General features: G+C 49.3%; 1 protein-coding gene across 4 annotated transcripts in view; it reads left to right on the top strand.

The window, feature by feature from the left end:
• Nucleotides 1-19,317, top strand: part of LOC138491336 (dysbindin domain-containing protein 2-like) — a 554,316-nt gene that overhangs the window by 255,448 nt on the left and 279,551 nt on the right. For all 4 annotated transcript variants that reach the window (XM_069617813.1, XM_069617810.1, XM_069617811.1 and 1 more), the window contains exon 2: nt 16,208-16,360. In XM_069617813.1, the coding sequence (XP_069473914.1) occupies nt 16,208-16,360 (153 nt within the window). The remainder of the gene's footprint in view (nt 1-16,207; nt 16,361-19,317) is intronic.

Genomic DNA, 19,317 nt, shown 5'->3' with positions numbered 1-19,317 from the left:
ATGGGTGGAGTTTGAGGATGAAATTGGTTAGACGAGTGACGCCCCTGAACTTTAGGAGTCCCTGACAGGGTTTCCAGCACAGGGGAGTTGGGCTGGATGACATTATGCCAGCATCGTAAATCATAATGTTTCTTATAGCTAGAAGTTTGCATTTCAATGTCTGCTATGTCACGTGATAAACGAGCCATCAAGGTTGAATATTGGCCTTCACAGTTTAATAAGACTGCCTGAAAATCCGCCTGGTCGGAGCCCTGTTGGAAAGAGTCCTCTACCGACGTCAAATCTGCTGATGAGCTCAGTATAGCAGATATGCGGTCCAAGGGATTGCAGTCAGCCGGTAAATCCACCAATAAAGTTTCCCCATGTTCCAGCTCTATGCCACAGTGTATGGCTTTAGGTACCTCGGGACACCTGCAAGAATTAAGGTCTTTGGGGGTAATTTATCCCCACCCATCTCCTCCTGCATAAGCATTGGGGAATTCAAATGCAATGTGGTAATGTGCGTCACTGCTGCAAAATTGCTGTGCAGAAGAACAAGTTACTTCTTACCTTGTAACGTTCTTTCGACGGGATGTTCCTCCGACGTATTCCTCACCTTAGATATCTCCTTCCAGCTCTGCTGGCCTCAGAAAATTTTTTCTCTAGAGGGCGCTGCGCGTCGACGTCCTCCGAGTCGATGTCCCTCAACAGCCGCCGTATCGACGTCAACGTCATCCTGCCTATAAAGGCCACGCGCAGCGTCCGTTGCTCAGTTCCGTTTTGTAGCCCACAATAATACTTTCTGGAGTAGACTAATCACCCTGAAGGAGCGTAAGCTGCAACAACAAGGGAAGTAGAACTGCGGGGATGGATGGGAGGGTCGATGAGGAATACGTCGGAGGAACATCCCATCGAAAGAACGTTACAAGGTAAGAAGTAACTTGTTCTTCCAAGGGATTGTGTCCTCCGACGTATTCCTCATCTTAGATAGGCTCCCATAGCAGTATTCTATTATTGGAGGAGGGAGTACTGACTTCACGCTGTCTTCTATTGATGAATAGAATGCAGTACAGCCCTTCCAAACCTAGTCTCTTGACTGGAGGAGGAATCCAAATTGTAAAATCGTGTAAAGGTATGGACAGACGACCATGTAGCAGCCGCACAGATGTCTTTAACCAGCACGCCTCTTTTGAGGGCCGATGAAGCTGCAATACCTCTGGTCGAAAGAGCCCTAAGGTTTTGAGGGGGCTCTTTCCCTGCTAGTTTATAACATTCCAGAATGGCTAGAATGATCCATCTGGAAATGGTCTGCTTAGTTATTGGTAACCCCAGCTTGTGACCTGTGTAACCTACAAACAGCTGGTCTGCCTGTCTTATCCTGGCTAGTCTACTGATGTAAAAACTTAAAGCCCTTCTAGGGTCTAGCCTGTGTAACCTCTCTTCCTCTTTCCCCGGATGAGGAGGAGAATAGAAAGATGGTAGGGTAATCTTCTGAGTGATATGGAATTCAGAAACCACCTTTGGGAGGAAATTAGGCTTCACTTGCAGGACAACTTTGTCTTTGTGAAATATTGCGTGAGGGGGTTTACAAGAAAGAGCTTGTAATTCGCTCACCCTTCTAGCAGATGTAAGTGCTATTAATAAAACAGTTTTAAGGGTAAGGAATCTTAGCGAACAAGAATGGAGTGGTTCGAAAAGGTGTGCCCATCAGGAAAGTTAGTACTAAGTTTAAATCCCATAGGGGAACTTGGAATGGTCTTGGGGGATAAACATTGGTTAACCCCTTTAGAAACTGTATTACCAAGGGTAACTTGAAATAGGATGGTTCTTCCGCAGTGCGCTTAAAGATGGATAGCGCTGCGAGATAGCCCTTAATGGTGCCAACTTGAAGGCCTGAATTCGCCAAATATAGAAGGAAGGACAAAACCATTGGTGTACCACATGAAAAAGGGTCGATATTCTGTTCTCTACACCAGCTGCAAAATCTGTTCCAACAGCAGCGGTATAAAGACTTTGTTGCTGGCCTCCTTGCCGAAAGCAACACCTCCATAACATCATCAGGTAGGTCCCAATCCTTGTACCTCAACCTTTCAGAAGCCAAGCGTGAAGGTTGAGGGTTTTGATGTCTGGATGGAGAACCTGACCTCCCTTCTGTGAGAGTAGGTTCTCTCTGAGTGGAAGTCGAATTGGAGGGCAGATGGACAAGTCTAGAAGGTCCGGGTACCACGTTCTCCCGGCCCAATCCGGGGCAATTAGGATCATGGTTCTCCGGAATCTTCTCAACCTCCTGATCATTTGAGGAATGACAGGGACCGGTGGGAACGCGTACAGAAGCGGAAACTCCCAGTCCACTATGAACGCGTCTCCCAGAGCTCCTCTCGGGAGAAATTCCCTTGAGCAGAACAGATCGCATTTCCTGTTGACGCTGGTGGCGAACAGATCCACCTGAGGGGATCCCCAAAGGGCGAAGATCTCTTGAAGGACTTCCTGAGCTAGTTCCCACTCGTGGGAGACTGTGCTCTGCCTGCTCAGAGCGTCCGCTGTCAAGTTCTTCTCTCCGGCTAGGTGAACTGCCGATAGAGAGATTCCTTCTTGGATTGCCCAAAACCAGAGCTGCATCGCCTCTCTGCACAGGGGTAGTGATCCTACGCCTCCTCTTTTGTTGAGGTAATACATGGCCACTGTGTTGTCCGTCATTATCAGGACGTTTTTCCCTTGTACAGCTGGCAGGAACGCCTTCAGCGCAAGTCTGATGGCTCTCAGCTCTAACAGGTTGATATGTAGTCTGGACTCCGATGGAGACCAACGACCGCTGATGGTCAAGTAGTTGGCGTGGGCTCCCCACCCCGTGAGTGAGGCATCCTTGACTACTGTTATCTCCGGCCAGGGTTGCCAAAACTGTTCTCCTTTCAGAATGTTCTCCTGACCGGCCCACCACTGAAGGTCTCGAGCCACCCTGTCGGGAACCTGAAGAAGATCTGTCATTCTCCCTGAGAATTGTGACCACTGAGTCCTCAGTGCCCACTGGAGGGATCTCATTCTCAGGCGAGTCTCTGGCACTAGGAAAATGCAGGATGCCATGAGGCCTAGCAACCTCAAAAAGTCGAAGGCTGGGAGACGTTGGGCATCTTGGAACTTGGTAACCATCTGTAGAATATCTTGAGCCCTCACCTCTGGTGGCGAGGCTTTTCCCAGGGAAGTGTCCAGGATCGCTCCTATGAACTGGAGTCTCTGTGGTGGTATCATTTGTGACTTCTTTAAATTGAGGGAGAAGCCCAGTTTGTGAAGGGAGTGGCACACGTGATTTAGCTGGATCTGAGCTTGTTCCGAAGAGACAGCCCTGATCAACCAATCGTCCAGGTAGGGGTAGACGTGAATCCCTTCCCTCCTTAGACTTGCCGCCACTACCGACATTAACTTGGTGAAGACCCTCGGGCGGAGGTCAGCCCAAATGGCAGCACTCGAAATTTATAGTGAGAGTTGCCAATTGCGAACCTCAGGTATTTCCTGTGTTTGAGATGGATAGGCACATGGAAATAAGCATCCTGAAGGTCCAGAGATACCAACCAGTCCTGGAACTGAAGGGCCTGGAGGATCTGAGAAAGAGTGACCATCTTGAATTTGTCTTTCCTGAGGAATTTGTTCAATTCTCGCAAGTCCAAGATGGGTCTCAGTCCTCCGTCTTTCTTTGGAATGAGAAAATGAGGGGAGTACCAGCCCTTGTTCCTCTCCGCTACAGGTACCGGTTCTATGGCACCTTTCTCTAGCAGGTCGATAATTTCCTGCAAGAGGAGCGGATCTGGAGCTTTCTGAGAGCTGATCCCCAGTGGATGACTCTGAGGTATGCGTAGGAGAGGCAGGCAGTAACCTTGGGCAACTGTTTCCAATGCCCAAGCATCTGACGTGATAGCCTGCCATTCCGCCAGATGTTGAGTCAACCTGCCTCCTACAGGTGGCCTGTGAGGGAAGTCCTCAGAGTGGTTTTGGAGCGGCTGATGCGGATGCCGATGGTAAAGAGGCACCTGCTGTTGCTGCGGCTTTTGAATATCTACCCCGTCCACCTCGGGTAGTTCTTCTTTGTCCCCTTTGAGCCGGACGTCCTCTTCCTCTTCCGAATGCGGAGTAGTAGAAGCGAAAGGACTTGCCCCTCGCAGAGGTTCCTGTGGGACGAAAAGGTGTCTGACGGATTGCAGCGCCTAGGGATTTTGCTGCTGCTTTTGAAGTTTGCAGTTTCTCTAAACTGTCATCCGCCTTTTTCCCGAACAAAGAAGAGCCATCGAATGGCATGTTCAAGAGCCTGGCTTGCACATCAAGGGCAAAACCAGACTTTCTCAACCAAGCGAATCTCCTGGTTGTTGTACTTGCCGCCGTTGCTCTGCTGATACTGTCAGCCGAATCAATGCCCGTCTGGAGGGATTCGCACATAGCGTCTTTACCGTCCTGTATGATATTCAGGAACGCCTCCCTTTCTTCTCCCTCCGGGATGCAGTCAGCCGCTGTAGAAGCACACTCCCAAAGTGTATGGCTGAATCTAGCAAGGGTGCAAGTAGCATTAACAGATTTTAACGCCATGCTACATGCCAAAAAAACTTTCTTTGCCATAGCATCATATTTTTTATCGTCCCTGTCCTGTGGGACGGTAGGATAAGCCGTCTTGACATCGGTAGAAGATGCTGCCTGTACCAACAGACTTTCTGGGGATGGGTGTTTTGACAAAAACTCCGGGTCTGTAGAGGATACCCTATATTTTGTAGACAGTTTTTTTATTTACTGCCGGGACGACATCTGGGGATTCCCAGTTCGTCATAATCTTCCTCTGAAGAGCTTTATGAAAAGGCACCACAGGATCCTCCTGTGGGCCTTTGTCAAGAATATCCGTGAGGTCATCTTGTTGGAAAGATTGTGAAGGTGCAGACCACCCCATAAACTCTGTGATCCTGGCCATTAAGGCTCTATAGGGGGTTTCAGCATGCTCCCCGGGTCTGGCCTAGCAAACTCCACCTCAGGGGAAGTGTCTAACCCACTTGCCTCATGTAAGGAATCATGAAGATCCTTTAACCTGCGTTCTTCAGAGGAAAATTCCTCTCTAATTGGGGTTACAGGTCCCTGCAACTGAAATGTGTCTTCCTGTTCAGACAATTCACCCTCTTCCATAATTGAGGACATAGTTCTCAATTGTTCTGAACTCATAAAGGGTGTAAATCCCATTTCCAAGGCAGAGGGTGCCGAACTTGTCATAATCGGCCTCGAAAACGTCGATGTCGTCGACGCCGACGTCGAAGGCTTCGAGCGTGGCGTCAAAAACAAAGGCGGAGGCCTCGATGACCTCGACAGAATTGGGATTCTACTCGACAATCTCGAAGCCATCGACATAGAGGACCTGGGGATAGTCACTGGGTGTGTCGTGACCGTGACTTTTCTTGGCGTCGATGCCGGTGTTGAAGCTGGCGTCGAGTCGACAGACCCGTGTGTCGAAGGTCCCTTCGACAACGGCGTCGAAGACACCGACCTCGGCGTCGACGAAACCTTCGTCGACGGCGTCGACGGAACCTTCGAGGAAGGTTTGGAGGTCATAGTCCTACTCGAGGGTTCGAGACACGCTCGAGAGGTTTCCTTCGCCGGGTACTGCGACTCGCGGCGTTTTTGACCTTCGGGTCTTTCGACCAGAGCATCGCTCTCGGCAGTCTTCGAGGGGGTCGAGGCCGCTTTCTCGAAGACGCTCATCATATTTTTGCGGAATTCCTCCCATTCAGCCCGGGAACTATGTTTCGTGGGGCAAGGGATTCTTTTTGGTGAAACAGAGGAAGAGGAAGACGGAGAAGGGGATCTTCGACGTCTCCTCTTCGAGTGCTTCGATCTCGAGGAGTGATGGGACCCACTCCGAGACCTGGAACGCGAATGGTGACGAGGAGACGAATGTCTCGACTTCGTCGACGAAGAAGAAGCTTTAAAAGTCTTACCTTTCTCCAGCTTCCCCCTACGCTCCTTCAGGGCCTTAGCTGTCATGGACATACAGTCCTCGCACTCCGAACAATGGTGTTCAGCTCCCAAACAACACAGACAAACTCTGTGAGGGAGTCAGCGACATCTTTTTCCCACAATCTCGGCATTTTTTGAAGCCGGATCGAGGAGTTGTCGGTTCCGACGAAGAAGCCATCGAGTATGGATCGAATAACTCGAGGTAAATAGATTTAACTTGACAAAAACTGAGCAACAGTATTCCGAGTCGCTGAGTAAGCGCGGAAAAACGGAACTGAGCAACGGACGCTGCGCGCGGCCTTTATAGGCAGGATGACGTCGACGTCGATACGGCGGCTGTCGAGGGACATCGACTCGGAGAACGTCGACGCGCAGCGCCCTCTAGAGAAAAAATTTTCCGAGGCCAGCAGAGCTGGAAGGAGATATCTAAGATGAGGACTACGTCGGAGGACACAATCCCTTCGAATTATTGTTTCAGGCCCATCAGGATTATGTGGACTGAGTTCCTCTGCCTGCACCTCACGGCATGAAGTTTTATCTGCAACCCCACCCTCCAATGTCTTAGAATCACAAACCAGTGGCAGCGCATTTACCGCTGACCCCACGGTCATCTCGACTAGCTGAATCGGGCTTGTCAGAACAGCATCTTGAAGATGGAGTTGGTGATGGGTACGCATCGGCAACTGCAGTCAGAGATCAACGTCTCGCCAAAGCCCTCTCCCAATCTCCGGCTCCACTGCCGACACGCCTACACGAAGCACACTGCTCACACACCGCGCGCGCTCCATGCTCCCAGTGTGATTTTAAAGGATTAGCCCTCCTCCACCAAATCCTGGAAATAGAAAGAAGACTTCACAGCACAGGTCATAAAGATTCTAGCAGCTCAGCAGAGTAACCAGCAGGTAAGCAGAAACAAGACACACTGCTCACACACCGTGTGCGCTCCATACTACCAGTGTGATTTTAAAGGATTAACTCGCGAACACCAAATCCTGGAAATAGACAGAAGACTCCACAGCACAGGTTGTAACGATTCTAGCAGCTTAGCAGAGTAACCCGCAGGTAAGCAGACACGAGACACACTGCTCATACACTGCCACTGTTTATTTCTCAGTACTGTGTGATATTTATCCATATGGCAAATTATTAAACCTGTGCTTTGTGAAACCTTTGTGGATGTGTCAGTAGTCGGATGCCAAGGTGTATCTTAAATCAGAGTAAAGGTGGATTGAAAGAGCTGTCAGGATGGTCCAGTACTGGGATACAAGTGCATAATGCGGGTCCAAAATGAAGAAAATTCTGAGGGGATCATTTTCCTTTGAGCCATAATGTGATTGGAAGACGTAAAAACGTTGAGTAAAGCTTTAACGCTTTGCAATCATGCCACAGCTCATTTAAAATTATTTGTTTGGCGGAAAGGAGGGGCGGAATGCAACTTGCGTATCCACCGCTCTCTTCCTCTCAACCATACAAATGCTCCAGCATCTGCACTGGCATGAATTCTCCTGGAGTTCCCAATGGGGTCCGCCTGCTTGATGGGCGAGCATAAAGCAGGCAGACCCAATCAGGATCCATTGTACACGCATATGGCAGGGAGTGTGTACAATGACAATTCAACCCTCCCCGACATGCTCGCATGCTGGGAAGGGTTTCGTTTCAATTGGGAACACTGTCTGTCATGTGTGCGTGGTAAACCTTGTTCCAAGTTGGAATAAACCCTCCCCGATGTGCAAGCATGTCTATAGGGTTATATTTAATTTGTGAATGCCATTTGCCAATGCGAGCATGGCAAGCAGCACTCACAAACAATAAACGTTGCCTGGCATGCCAGCATGCCAGTCAGTGTTTATTTACTTTGCACTGCAGAGTGAAATCTGAAGGGCAAATGGCGGCGTACCTGCTTGTGCAAATGATGAGAGCCACTTAGGTTACCCCGCGTCAAATTAGGTTTTTCTAGAAAATTAGGCCATGAGTGTTTAATGGGTGTATATTGCTCTGGTTTACAAGCACTTAGGTCAGGAAAGAAGTGCATTGTGGTGAGGTCTGCCGATGTCTCTGTACAGGGAAACAATGTCTCAGGTGAAATCAGACTAGATGTGCATTATATGAGTTCTCCTTGTGGAGGTGCTGTGATGCAAATGCATGTTGAAGGTTAGGCTAAAAGTGATTTTTGCAGCGCTAAAGATGTCTAGATAAAATGGGATACACAAGGAAAATGCATCAAAAGACCTATGTGGGTACATTAGTATGTAAAGACCAGGTTGGCCAAACTAAGGCTGGAGCTGCATTGTGGGAGCACCTTCAAAGACTCGTCTCCGTGCTACTGCAGGACAAGAAGTGATTTGCAAGAACTCTGTGGGTGTCACAGGACATTTATACAATTATTTGATGCAAGATTGGGCCGATGTGCATCGTGAAAGACCTGCAGTGGAATTCACTCGTGGAGGCCAGTGCGTCGTGCAAGTCAGTGTATATGTGAATTCAAAGAGCTCTGTTACTGTCTCACTAGGGAGACTGCAGTGGATGGAACAACTCAAGATAAAATGCATTGTGGGAGTTTTTTAGATGCCTCAGTACTGAGGCAGGAGTACATAACAGGTGAGGATAGAGGAGGATTGTGAGAGCTGAATGAGTGCTGCATTACTGCTAGCAGTTCATAAAGACGGTTAAGCTAGAGGTACAGGAGTTCTATCAGCTAAGCTATTAGCACAATAATGCAAGAGCCCTTATGAAGGGCATTGGGTACATTGAAAAAAGCACTTTGTACATTTCAAACATACACAACCTATATCATATCAAATGGCCCAGATCTGTTGCCACTGTGTCAATTGTGCTGCAACAAATATGCATGTATTACCATTTCCTGCTTGCACGTTATACAATTTTGGAACTGCTGTCCGTCACAAAGGACATTTGTAACAGCACAGAGGCCAAGTTCAAGAAAGAGTTATATCCATCCCAGATATAGAGGTGAAATGTAGATTATGATGTGTGGAGGTGTTTGCATCCTAGAGGCTATGAAACACCATGCTTGATTCAGATCAGAGACTGGCTGGATTGTGTCGAGAGACTGGTTGCCCTTTCCATCTTGGTTAATCACCCTACAATTAAAGCGTCCCAAAACATACACGATTTCACTTCCTTATGATCTAAAGCAATATGATCCTCATTTGCAGTATGTAAATAAAAACATGTCTAACAGTGCACTTGTTGCGTGTAAAGAGGCATGATTATGGTCTGCTGCGAGTGCTGGAATTGTAAAATGACCAAAGGGTCATATAGTCACCTGATTCTGTTATGTTATTTGTTATGTTATTTGGCATTTATATAGCGCTCTATATATCATTGGTATGACCTCAAAACGCTGGTAGGTTGAACACCCTCGGGGAGCGTAGTCCAGGTCAGTTGAGAGAGGAAAGTGTACGAGGGTGCATGGATGCATCAGTTAACTGTGCAGCTGAAGTAATTGCCTGATGGTAGCTGCATCCTAGCGTTAGGTGTGCTGGTTATGATATCGGTTGGATGTGTGCAGTCTGGCGGGTGGACATCCAGAATGGTTCTGGCTGCGTTAGGCCTAAAGGACGCTTATGTGAGCAGCTAGGCTGGATTGTCATGGGATATAGCTGTGTGTGATGAGGTGTCCACGGGGTAGTGTTTGTATGTAAGTCGCTAGGCCAAATTAATCGAGGGGTGTAGCTGCATTCTAATTGTGTGATGGTGTAGAGTAGAGAGTAAGCATGGTGGTATGTGGAGGGGAGTGTTTGGGTGGAGTTATGATATTCCGGATTTCAGGCGTGGGTCGCTTGTAGCGAGTCAATAGGCTTATTCAGTGGCAACATTGCTCGGGATTGTATTGAGCATTAGTCATTGGTGGTAGGTTTAGTCGCTCCAGGATGATCGTGGTTGGTATATACGGAAAGAGCCACGTCTTTAGAGCTCTGCGGAACTTCATATAATCTTGGGTGTGTCAAAAATGAGGGGGAAGCGAGTTCCACAGAGATGGGGCCAAGGTTGAGAAGGCAGACCCTCCAATCATGACACAGTTAGCAGGTAGAATTACTAGAAGGAGGGCAGTGCTTGATTTTAGCGTGCAAGATGGGAGGTATGGTTTTATTTTCTCTTCTAGGTATAGAGGGCTGGTTTTGTGTACTGCTCTGTGAGTGATGCATAGGATCTTGAAGGTGGCCGTTTGTCCAACAGGGAGCCAGTGGAGGGTTCGGAGAGCTGGTGAGATGTGGTCTCTAGGACCCAGGGCAAAGAGCATTTTTGCAGCATAATTTTAGGCTCTTTGGGTTTGTTGAGTTGGTATGCCGGGGCTCCTAGGTATAGGGAGTTAGCATAGTCCAGTCTCAGCATCAAAATAGACATAACTGCGGCAAGTCTGTTCAGGAAGGAGAGGTAGGAAAAGATGCATCTGAGAAGTTTGAGGTGGTAGTGACAGCATTTTGACACGTTGTTGATCTGACGGGAGATTGTTAGGCATGAGTACATAGTGCAGCCTAGGTTTTTTAATGTGTCGGACGGGTGGGGAGGTGGGCCTAGGGACGGGCAACATCAGAGCCGATGAGGTAGAAGGGCAGTGTTGCAGCACACCATGAATTCTGTTTTAGTGGGGTTTAAGAGGAGGTGGTTTATTGTCATCCATCAATCAATATCTTGAAGCCAGTCTTCGAGGTCTGGGTGGGGGTTGGTGCCTGATTTGGGAATTCTTAGAATGATTTGGGTATCGTCAGCATAGTTGTAGCATGAGATGTTGTGCATGCAGATGATTCCAGGAAGGGTGGTCATATAGAGGTTGAACACGAGAGCAGATAGGCATGCGCCTTGCAGTACTCCAGTGTTCACCAAGCAAGCAACTGAGGCAAAAGGGCAGAGGAGGGTTATTTGTTTCCTGTTGCTGAGGAAGGAGGCGATCCACTTGAGAGCAGTGCCATGTATTCCAAGGGAGGGGAGGCGGTCAAGGAGGATTGAGTGGTTAACCGTGTCAAAGGCTACAGAGAAATCGTGGAGAATTAGTGCAGCGCATCCTTCAGAGTCTGCAGTGACCTTGAGATCATCCCAGTTCGAGGTCAGAGTGGTTTCAGTTCCATGTCATGGTCTAAAGCCAGATTGTGCGGGGTCGAGGAGACCGCTGGATTCTACAATGGTTTTGAGCTGGGAGTATGCTGTTCGGTTGATGAGTTTTGCAAGGAATCTGGTGTTGGAGATTGGTGTGTAGCTTTTGGGGTCAAGCGGGTCGAGGGATGCCTTTTTAAGACAAGGCTTGACATGTGCTATTTTGAAGGCTTCAGGGAAGATGCCAGAGGTAAGGGAGTCATTTAGTATGGCTCTTGCATGTTCTCCTACACATGTAGATGAGAATATTTCTTTCAGGACATGAGCGGGGCAGGGGTCGAGGGGCGACCCGGATGGTTTGCTGGCAGAAAGTAGGTCAAGGAACTTGTCACTAGAGATGGGTTTGAAGGAGACGAAGGTATGGGAATTGCGTGTCGGGGCAATGGGGTTGGGGGGGTCTTTGGAGGGAGGGGGAGAGGAGGGACAGTTTGGTGTTAAGGGAGGTCGGCCTGTCAAGAGCGGTGGTGTAGAAGTGTACAGAGAGGGAATCGCAGAGTGATTGAGATGGGGTGGATTAGGTAGAGATGCAGACGGGTTTGATGAATTCTGATATGATCATGTGGAGTTCTTTGCTCCGGTTGCCACAGTTGAGAATTTGTTTATTGTAATAGGCTTTTTTGGCCTTACAGATTTCAGCCTTGCTGTTACAGTATAGCGCAAGGCGAACATGGATCTGCTGAGATCGGTTTTAGACACTCGCCATTTGCGTTACAGAGAGTTATTTTGTTTTTTGTTGTCCCTCATGTGGGACGTGAATCATTTGGGGGATGATCCATTCCGTGAGGAAGCAGGGTGCGAGGGGGTGAGGGGAATTATTGAGTCATTGAGCCACGAGTCAAAAAAGTCGATGGTTAAGGCTCTGTCTGGGGCGGGCGTTGTGGGGGAATGAAGAAGTAGGGTTTCGCAAGGTCGTGAAGGATCTTCACTTTGTTCCAGCATTTGAGTTACTATGTCGGGCAGGGCTAGTTGTATGGGGAGGGGCAAGGGTGTGGATAGAGAAGGGGATGACATAGTGGTCGGTCCAGATGAGTAGTTTTGGGCGGGATATATAAACCAGGTCATGGGAGCTGAAAATTGCATCAAGGGTGTGCCCCCCTGAGTGAGTTGGACTAGTCGTATGATGGGAGAGGTTGAGCACTTCAAGACTGTCAACCAGAGGGTGAGTCATGGGGTTGTTGAGAAAATCGAACCAGATATTGAAGTCTTCTAAGAGTGTGACAGATGGGTGAGTTACTGGAATGGTAGCTATAGAATCACATAGGTTGTTGGCGAAATGCCTGTCATAAGCAGGGAGTCTGTAGGTAAGTAGAAAGCTGTGGGAGAAGGTCGTGGTAGCGAGAGTTTAACTAGAAGGGATTCACAGGAGGGAATGCATGTCTGAGATTCGACGAGACGGAGAAATGAGAATTGAAGAGGACTGCCACTCAGCCTCCTCTGGAGGGTCTAATGTGGGGGATGAGCGAGTATCCGGGGGGAGGGCTTCATGTGCAACCGGGGCAAAGTCGTTGGAGAACCAGGTTTCGGTGATAAAGACTAGGTCGGTTTTGTCAGAGGACAGGAGGTCTAAGATGATGTGTCTTTTTCTTGCTACTGAGCGGGCATTAAAAAGGATGCAGGTGACTTTGTGAGGGGATGTGGTCTTCGTGGCGGTCCTTGGAGTGGGAGCATGAGGAGCGTGGGTGTTTGGTGGGGAGGTGGGTGAGAGTGGACCATTCTGGGTGGCTGAGCTAGGATGAGGTGGGTTACGAGAGGGTCAGGGTGCTAGTGGATTTTGAGTGCGGGGTGAGGGGGTTACATCGGTGGGGGCTGGGAAGAGTAGGCAGGTGGAGGTAGATATGTGAGAGGTGTGAGGAGGGTCGAGGGGGGACAGGAGAGTGGTGAGAGGGTCAGTTGGCGTGAGGGGGTTTAGGTGGCTAGATTCCCTGAAGGTGAAGGATTTGCCCACTTTCCATCGGAGCACAGAGCCTTCCCTTCTTTCTTCACTACGATCTACAATAGGCTCTTAGCCTTGCTTAAGCTGGCCGCCGCCTTCCTAACCTCGGAGTTGCCTGGAGAGGCACACACCACCATGCAGCCATTCGATTGGCTGCCTGCCCGCATCTAATCACCACTCCCATCCGAGCCGGGAGGCGAAGCCGAGCCTACTTGTAAGGGCAGCTTGAAAGGGTCCTGTCTTTCCCTGTCTTACCTGGATGCCGGTGCCTATCTGATTCCATCCCCTCGACCAGGCTCCTGACGCTGCTACCCTGCCGCAGGTACTCTATTTCAAAGACTAGCCTCCCGAAACTCTATCAACATGAATAGCCAGCCATTCCTTACCATGGCTACTCTCAAACTACCTTCTATGACATCACCACTGACCATAAATGCATGTTACACCAATGTATTCTCTCTGCAAATATCGTAATTTACAGTACTGTGAGAAATGCACTGTAATGTTTTGAATGTGCACTACTAAATGCCCCAGTTTCATGACATAATAGTGTAAGCCCCCTCCCCGGGTCACCCGCATGTTCGTTACTGTCTCCCCCACCCCCCTGGTTGCCCGTATGTTTGTTACTGTCTCCCCCCACATCCTCCTGGTCGCCCACATGCTTATTACTGTCTCCCCCAACCCCCATTGTCGCCCGTATGTTCGTTACTGTCTCCCCCAACATGCCTTGGTCGCCCCCATGTTCGTTTGTCTCCCCCCACCCCCCTGGTCGCCCGCATGTTCGTTACTGTCTCCCCCCACCCCCCTGGGAGCCTGCATGTTCTTTACTGTCTCCCCCAACCCCTCTGGTCGCCCGTATGTTTGTTACTGTCTCCCCCACCCCCTGGTCACCCGCATGTTCGTTACGGTCTCTCCCCAACCCCCTGGTTGCCTGTATGTTTGTTACTGTCTCCCCCACCCCCCCTGGTCACCTGCAGGTTCGTTACTGTCTCCCCCAACCCCCTGGTCTCCCGTATGTTTGTTACTGTCCCCCCGCATCCCCCTGGTCGCCCTTATGTTCGTTACTGTCTTCCCCCACCCTGGTCGCCCATATGCTGCACCAGGTCACTCTCCACACCCTTCCTTCCTACCCCCCTTCCCCTCCGTACCCCATCACTACCTGGCCAATCCCATTTAAATTTCTCCTCGCATAGGCACTTTGAGACTGCCCTGCAACTAAGGGCTGAGCAACTTGTCTGCTGCGGTCATAAGCATTTATATGCTGCTGCCGCCCCCCTACAAGAAAGGGCTGGGCAACACGTTGGTGTCACCCATATTTGACCAAGCATTGGTATACTGCTGCCACCCTGCAACATGGGGCTGTGCAACGTCTTTGCCACCTGATCTGACCATTGCATTACATGCTGCTGCCACCCTACAAGAAAGGGCTGGGCAACACGTTGGTGTCACCCATGTTTGACCTCACATTGGTATACTGTTGCCACCCTGAAAACATGGGGCTGCACAACATGTCTTTGCCACCTGATCTGACCACTGCATTACATGCTGCTGCCACCCTACAAGAAAGGGCTGTGCAACACGTTGGTGCCACCCATCTTTGACCTTGCATTGGTATACTGCTGCCGCCCTGCAACATGGGGCTGCGCAACATGTCATTGCCACCTGATCTGACTACTGTATTTACATGCTGCTGCCACCCTACAAGAATGGGAGGGGCAACTCATTGGTGCCACCTATCTCTGACCTCGCATTGATATACTGCTTCCGCCCTGCAACATGAGGCTGGGCAACATGTCCATGCCACCCATTCGTACCAATGCACTTGTATGCTGCTGCTGCCCTGTAAGATAGGTTAAGCTAACTGTATGTTTTTACTGCTGCTGAACTGTAAGATAGGTTAAGCTAACTATATGTTTGTGAAAGCACCATGTAACTGAACAAACCGCAACCGTCTACATGTATCTTTGTAACATGTATGTATGGATCTCTTCTCAAGCACTTATGTAACTGAGTAAGCATTCTTGAATAGCGCCACAATGCCTAAGGGCAGTTGTGCGCTCTATAAATGCAAATAAATAAAATAAAAAAAATAAAATACATTTTAGTTTGGAGGATGAAGGGGGTTTTGGTATACAGGGTGAGAAGTCAAGAGAGAGAGGGTGGAAACTGGGCGAGGAGAGAGGGGAGCGTGAGGGGGTAGGGGAGGGAGAGACTGGGAGGATGGCTTGATGGAGAAGTGGTGAGGAGTAGAGGGTCGAGGGAGAGGACCAGTGACGATTTCTGCATTTCGGGGATTTGGGTGCTATACGGGTGTGACAGAGTGTGGGGGGATAGAGGGAGAGGGAGATGAGGCTACCGTTCTTGCTAGGGCAAGACGCGTTGCTTTCAGAGAGCGGAAGGCTTATGAAGGGGGTGGTTTGTTGGCGGGTGTCGAGAAAAGGTTAAGGGGATAGGGGGATTCTGGACTACGTAAAGCTACAAGAGCAGCAAGCAATGCAGTGAACCTATTTAACGCCGTTGCCAAGGTATGGGTGTTATATTCAGGTCAAAGGTTTCTGTTTCAGCCAGTCTAACTCAACCATTCACCCTTCGAACTTTGATAGGATTAATTGAATGATAAACCAAATTGAACAGTCCGGAAATAACCATTGTGTTGTGTGTTATTATAGTGACTAGGTACTTGGGCTGGATGAGCCGAGTGCATGAGTGTAGTGGTGTAGCGGTGCAGCAGATGTTCTAATTCATGAAGCAAACTGGTGTCTTTATTGTATGTTACAGGAAAGGAAGTAGAAGTAGACTAGGAGAACAGGGTAAATGCAGCTCTCTCTCATTCAGTCCCCAACCGTCATTCCTGGAACCTGGAGCACACCAGCTTCCACATACCTATTTGCTGGTGTGTATTTTCCCAAATGTGTTTTGATCAAATTTCTTTTTTCTTTTTGTGTAGTTATTGCCGCAAATATATGCGGGGGGTGGAGACTCTCTGCAGCCCCCACGGATCCCTTCATATTAATTACTACCCCAAACCCAACCCCCACATATATTTGCGGCAAAAACCTTTTCCCAAAATGTTATCAAATCAAATTTGGGCAAATCATATGCAGTAAAATTGGGGAATACTCTTTAAATTATGAACAGTGAACAACAATGAATATGAGTTCAATTGTGAATGTAATATCAGCATCTTGTTGTCCAATGCAGCTGAGGTGGACTACATCCCCAGACTGAGGGACTTGGACCCAGCGCAGCAGCAGCTCAGACTGAGGGAGCGGCAGAAGTTCTTTGAAGATGTTTTTCAGCACGAGGTGGACTTCTTTTTTCCATTGAACCACCTGAATATCGAGCATAGGAGACGTAAGTACCAGCATATTACTATGTCGGAGCATTCAGCAAGAGAAGACCGCCAGTTTGACTGCATCTCATTGTATGCTACATAAATGGTCAACAAGATTATATTATCATAACGGCTCCGAGCCATCATTTTCACTGGTACATTTTCTTTAAACTCACCATAGCATCTCATCCTCAGTGTTCCAGAGAGTATGAATAATATGAGTTCCCAAGGTGTTAAGCTTTGTTGCCATTCCGATTCAGCATATGTATGCAGGCAGCCTTTTTTCTCTTGGCTCATTATATCCAAGGCTACACCTCAGTCTTCAACTATAGGCAGCCTGCATACATATCATAAACAATGCAATTGACAGCTCTTTATTTTCACATTGGAAGCAATCGCGGTGATGCATGTGGGTCAACAGCGTGAGTATTTATGTTTATTAAGGGATCTTGAATTCAAAGGGGTGCAAAGGGAAAGTTGTTAGGAATTCGACCATCTGCACAGGGAGAGTGCACTCGCCTGGGCTTTTTGATTTATTTAAAAGAATGAATGATGGGATATCGACCTCCGGAAAATATGTGGGGCCATTCCTGCACATATTTTCCACACTCACCGCACAGCAGAAAAATAGTCATGTACTCTCGGTTGACACAGCTTACCAGCGCCACCCTCCCCTATCATGTGTAGCTGACACCTGACAGCTGTGGGTACATCAAAAGCTTCTGGCCATGGGTATCCTGATTGGCATTTCAAGGTCCGATGGATTAGCATCTCCATTTTTACATCTTGCTGGTGGTGGCGAATACTGAAGAATGTTAATTAGCAGGCCTCAGGGAAGGCCTCGGTGCAGGAAGTAACAATGGAGACCAGAGACCAATACCTCTTTGTAATGCAATGTGTCAACTTGGTACTAACACCCCTCATTGGCATGAAATGGCAGTGAATGTCCTGTCTGGAACCACTCCTTTCAGAGCAGGGAAGTATGGGGGGCGCTGTTGCGGGCGAGAGAAAATGGTCGCTCTCGTGTGAGCTCCGGCGTGGACCAAGGCCGTAATGCCGACATAACCGCTTGCGATGACCGGTTCCTGACAGAAACTGTACAGAAGGTGTGCCAACATCGGCGGAACAAACTGGGAAATTTGGTGTCTGTCAATCGCAAAATTTCAGAGAAAAATCCGAATTGGTACCCCACGTACGGAGGGAAGCGCCGCCTGGGGACAGCCGAGGAGCGAGAGGAGGAGCCTGGCGAGCGACAACGCGGATACTCGCTGGCAACGGACGGTGCAACAACCAGCTTGGAAAGGCAGTGGGCGCTCCGCTCCTCGTTGAGCGCCCGTGAGTGCCCCCCCCTTTAACCTGCCCCCCGCCGCCCCGGACACTCGGCGGCCCTCAGACTCCTGCGGCCCGGAAGGGTGTCACGCGTGAAGCGCGCGCGGGAATTGCAGAGCCCCCGGGAGGTGAACTGCAGAAGACCGGACAACTTGATCAGATAAGTGGGGCGGTCACAACGGGGGGGGACGCACAGTGAGCAGTACGATATATGTGTACCCCCAGAACGCCGGCGATCCTCCCCTCTTACCCTCCTCCAACAATACCTCTGTAATACGACGGATCGGATTCGAGCCAACACTGGCTCCCCGTGGACAACTGCGAATAACAGACACAACTCCCTATAAACACGTAACTCGACCGCGAGGCGAGGTTGGCCATGGTGGTGCGGACTCATGGGATCATTTTATAGGGGGACGGGCGGCACCCCTCCACTCGGCACGCTTTGCCAGAAGTAAATCAGAGTATCACGCCACAGAACCGTAGCGCACATTGCAGCTCGTGTCGCAGACAAACTGACCCCGAGGGAACAATGCCAAAGGGCTTCGGCCCCAAGAAGAGTAAGGGTTCCATTGATAAGTTCACGACACTACTGCAGAAAGATCCAGGCGTGACGATGGCGGAGAGCACAATCCCACACGAACAACAGACCCCTCCGGCAACGATGATGGAACCCCAGGCCGTCTACCTCGCCATGCAACAGGGCTTTTCGGCCCTCAACGATAAGCTAGATGGGATAACGGCGAACGTGGCGGCCATCAAAACACAACTGGACAAAACCACTTCACGCATGATCGAGGCCGAGACGAGAATCTCAGCCACGGAAGACACACTTGAAACCCTGAAGACCACGGTCTCGAAGATGGCGATCGACCTGGGAACTGTGAAGTCCAAATGCGAGGATTTAGAAGCGAGGTCAAGACGCAATAATATTCGAATAATTGGAGTTCCAGAAGAAGCGATAAAAGCACCCATGGAAAAGACAGTGGAGGAACTTTTGCGTGCCCTCTTGGGTGATCCAGGGTGGTCGCCGATGTTCATCATAGAACGGGCCCACAGATCCCTTGCCCCGAAACCGAAGCCAGGAGCCTACCCTAGGCCTATAATTGCCCGAGTGATGAACTACAGGGATAGAGATTTAATTCTGAAAGCGGCAAGAGAAAAGAAAGAATTACAGTGGGAAGCTAATATAATACGCATCTTTCCAGACTTTACCCTTGCGGTACAACAGGAGAGGAAGATGTTTACGGGGATCAAAAAACTGCTACGAGAAAGACATATTCAGTACGCTATGTTGTACCCAGCGAGACTCAAAATCCACTTCCAAAACAAGATCCACTTCTTTACGTTCCCAGAGGAAGCTGCAAATTTTGTGGAAACACATATTCCTGCTCCGAATGATCATCCCAGGATAGGGGAGGCTTAACGAAACCTGTGATTATGTGAATATGGGCATGTTTCTGCTATGTAATGTACAATTCCCGAAGCATTAGCCACCCCCCCCTCTGGGGACGGCCTTTACAGGGGGTACATATGACTGAAATCACAGGATTTGTGTAATTGTGTTGCCCCCACAGGTTACGATACGCGTGTGAGCAACTAAGTTGAACCGGTCTACCGTTTACCAGCCTCAAGATGGCATGGCCAT

The sequence above is a fragment of the Ambystoma mexicanum genome, chromosome 10 (assembly GCF_040938575.1).
Source record: "Ambystoma mexicanum isolate Mex_15411 chromosome 10, UKY_AmexF1_1, whole genome shotgun sequence".
Classification (NCBI taxonomy): domain Eukaryota; kingdom Metazoa; phylum Chordata; class Amphibia; order Caudata; family Ambystomatidae; genus Ambystoma; species Ambystoma mexicanum.
Note: the sequence above shows the minus strand (reverse complement) of the source record. Positions and strands in the feature narration are given on the sequence as shown.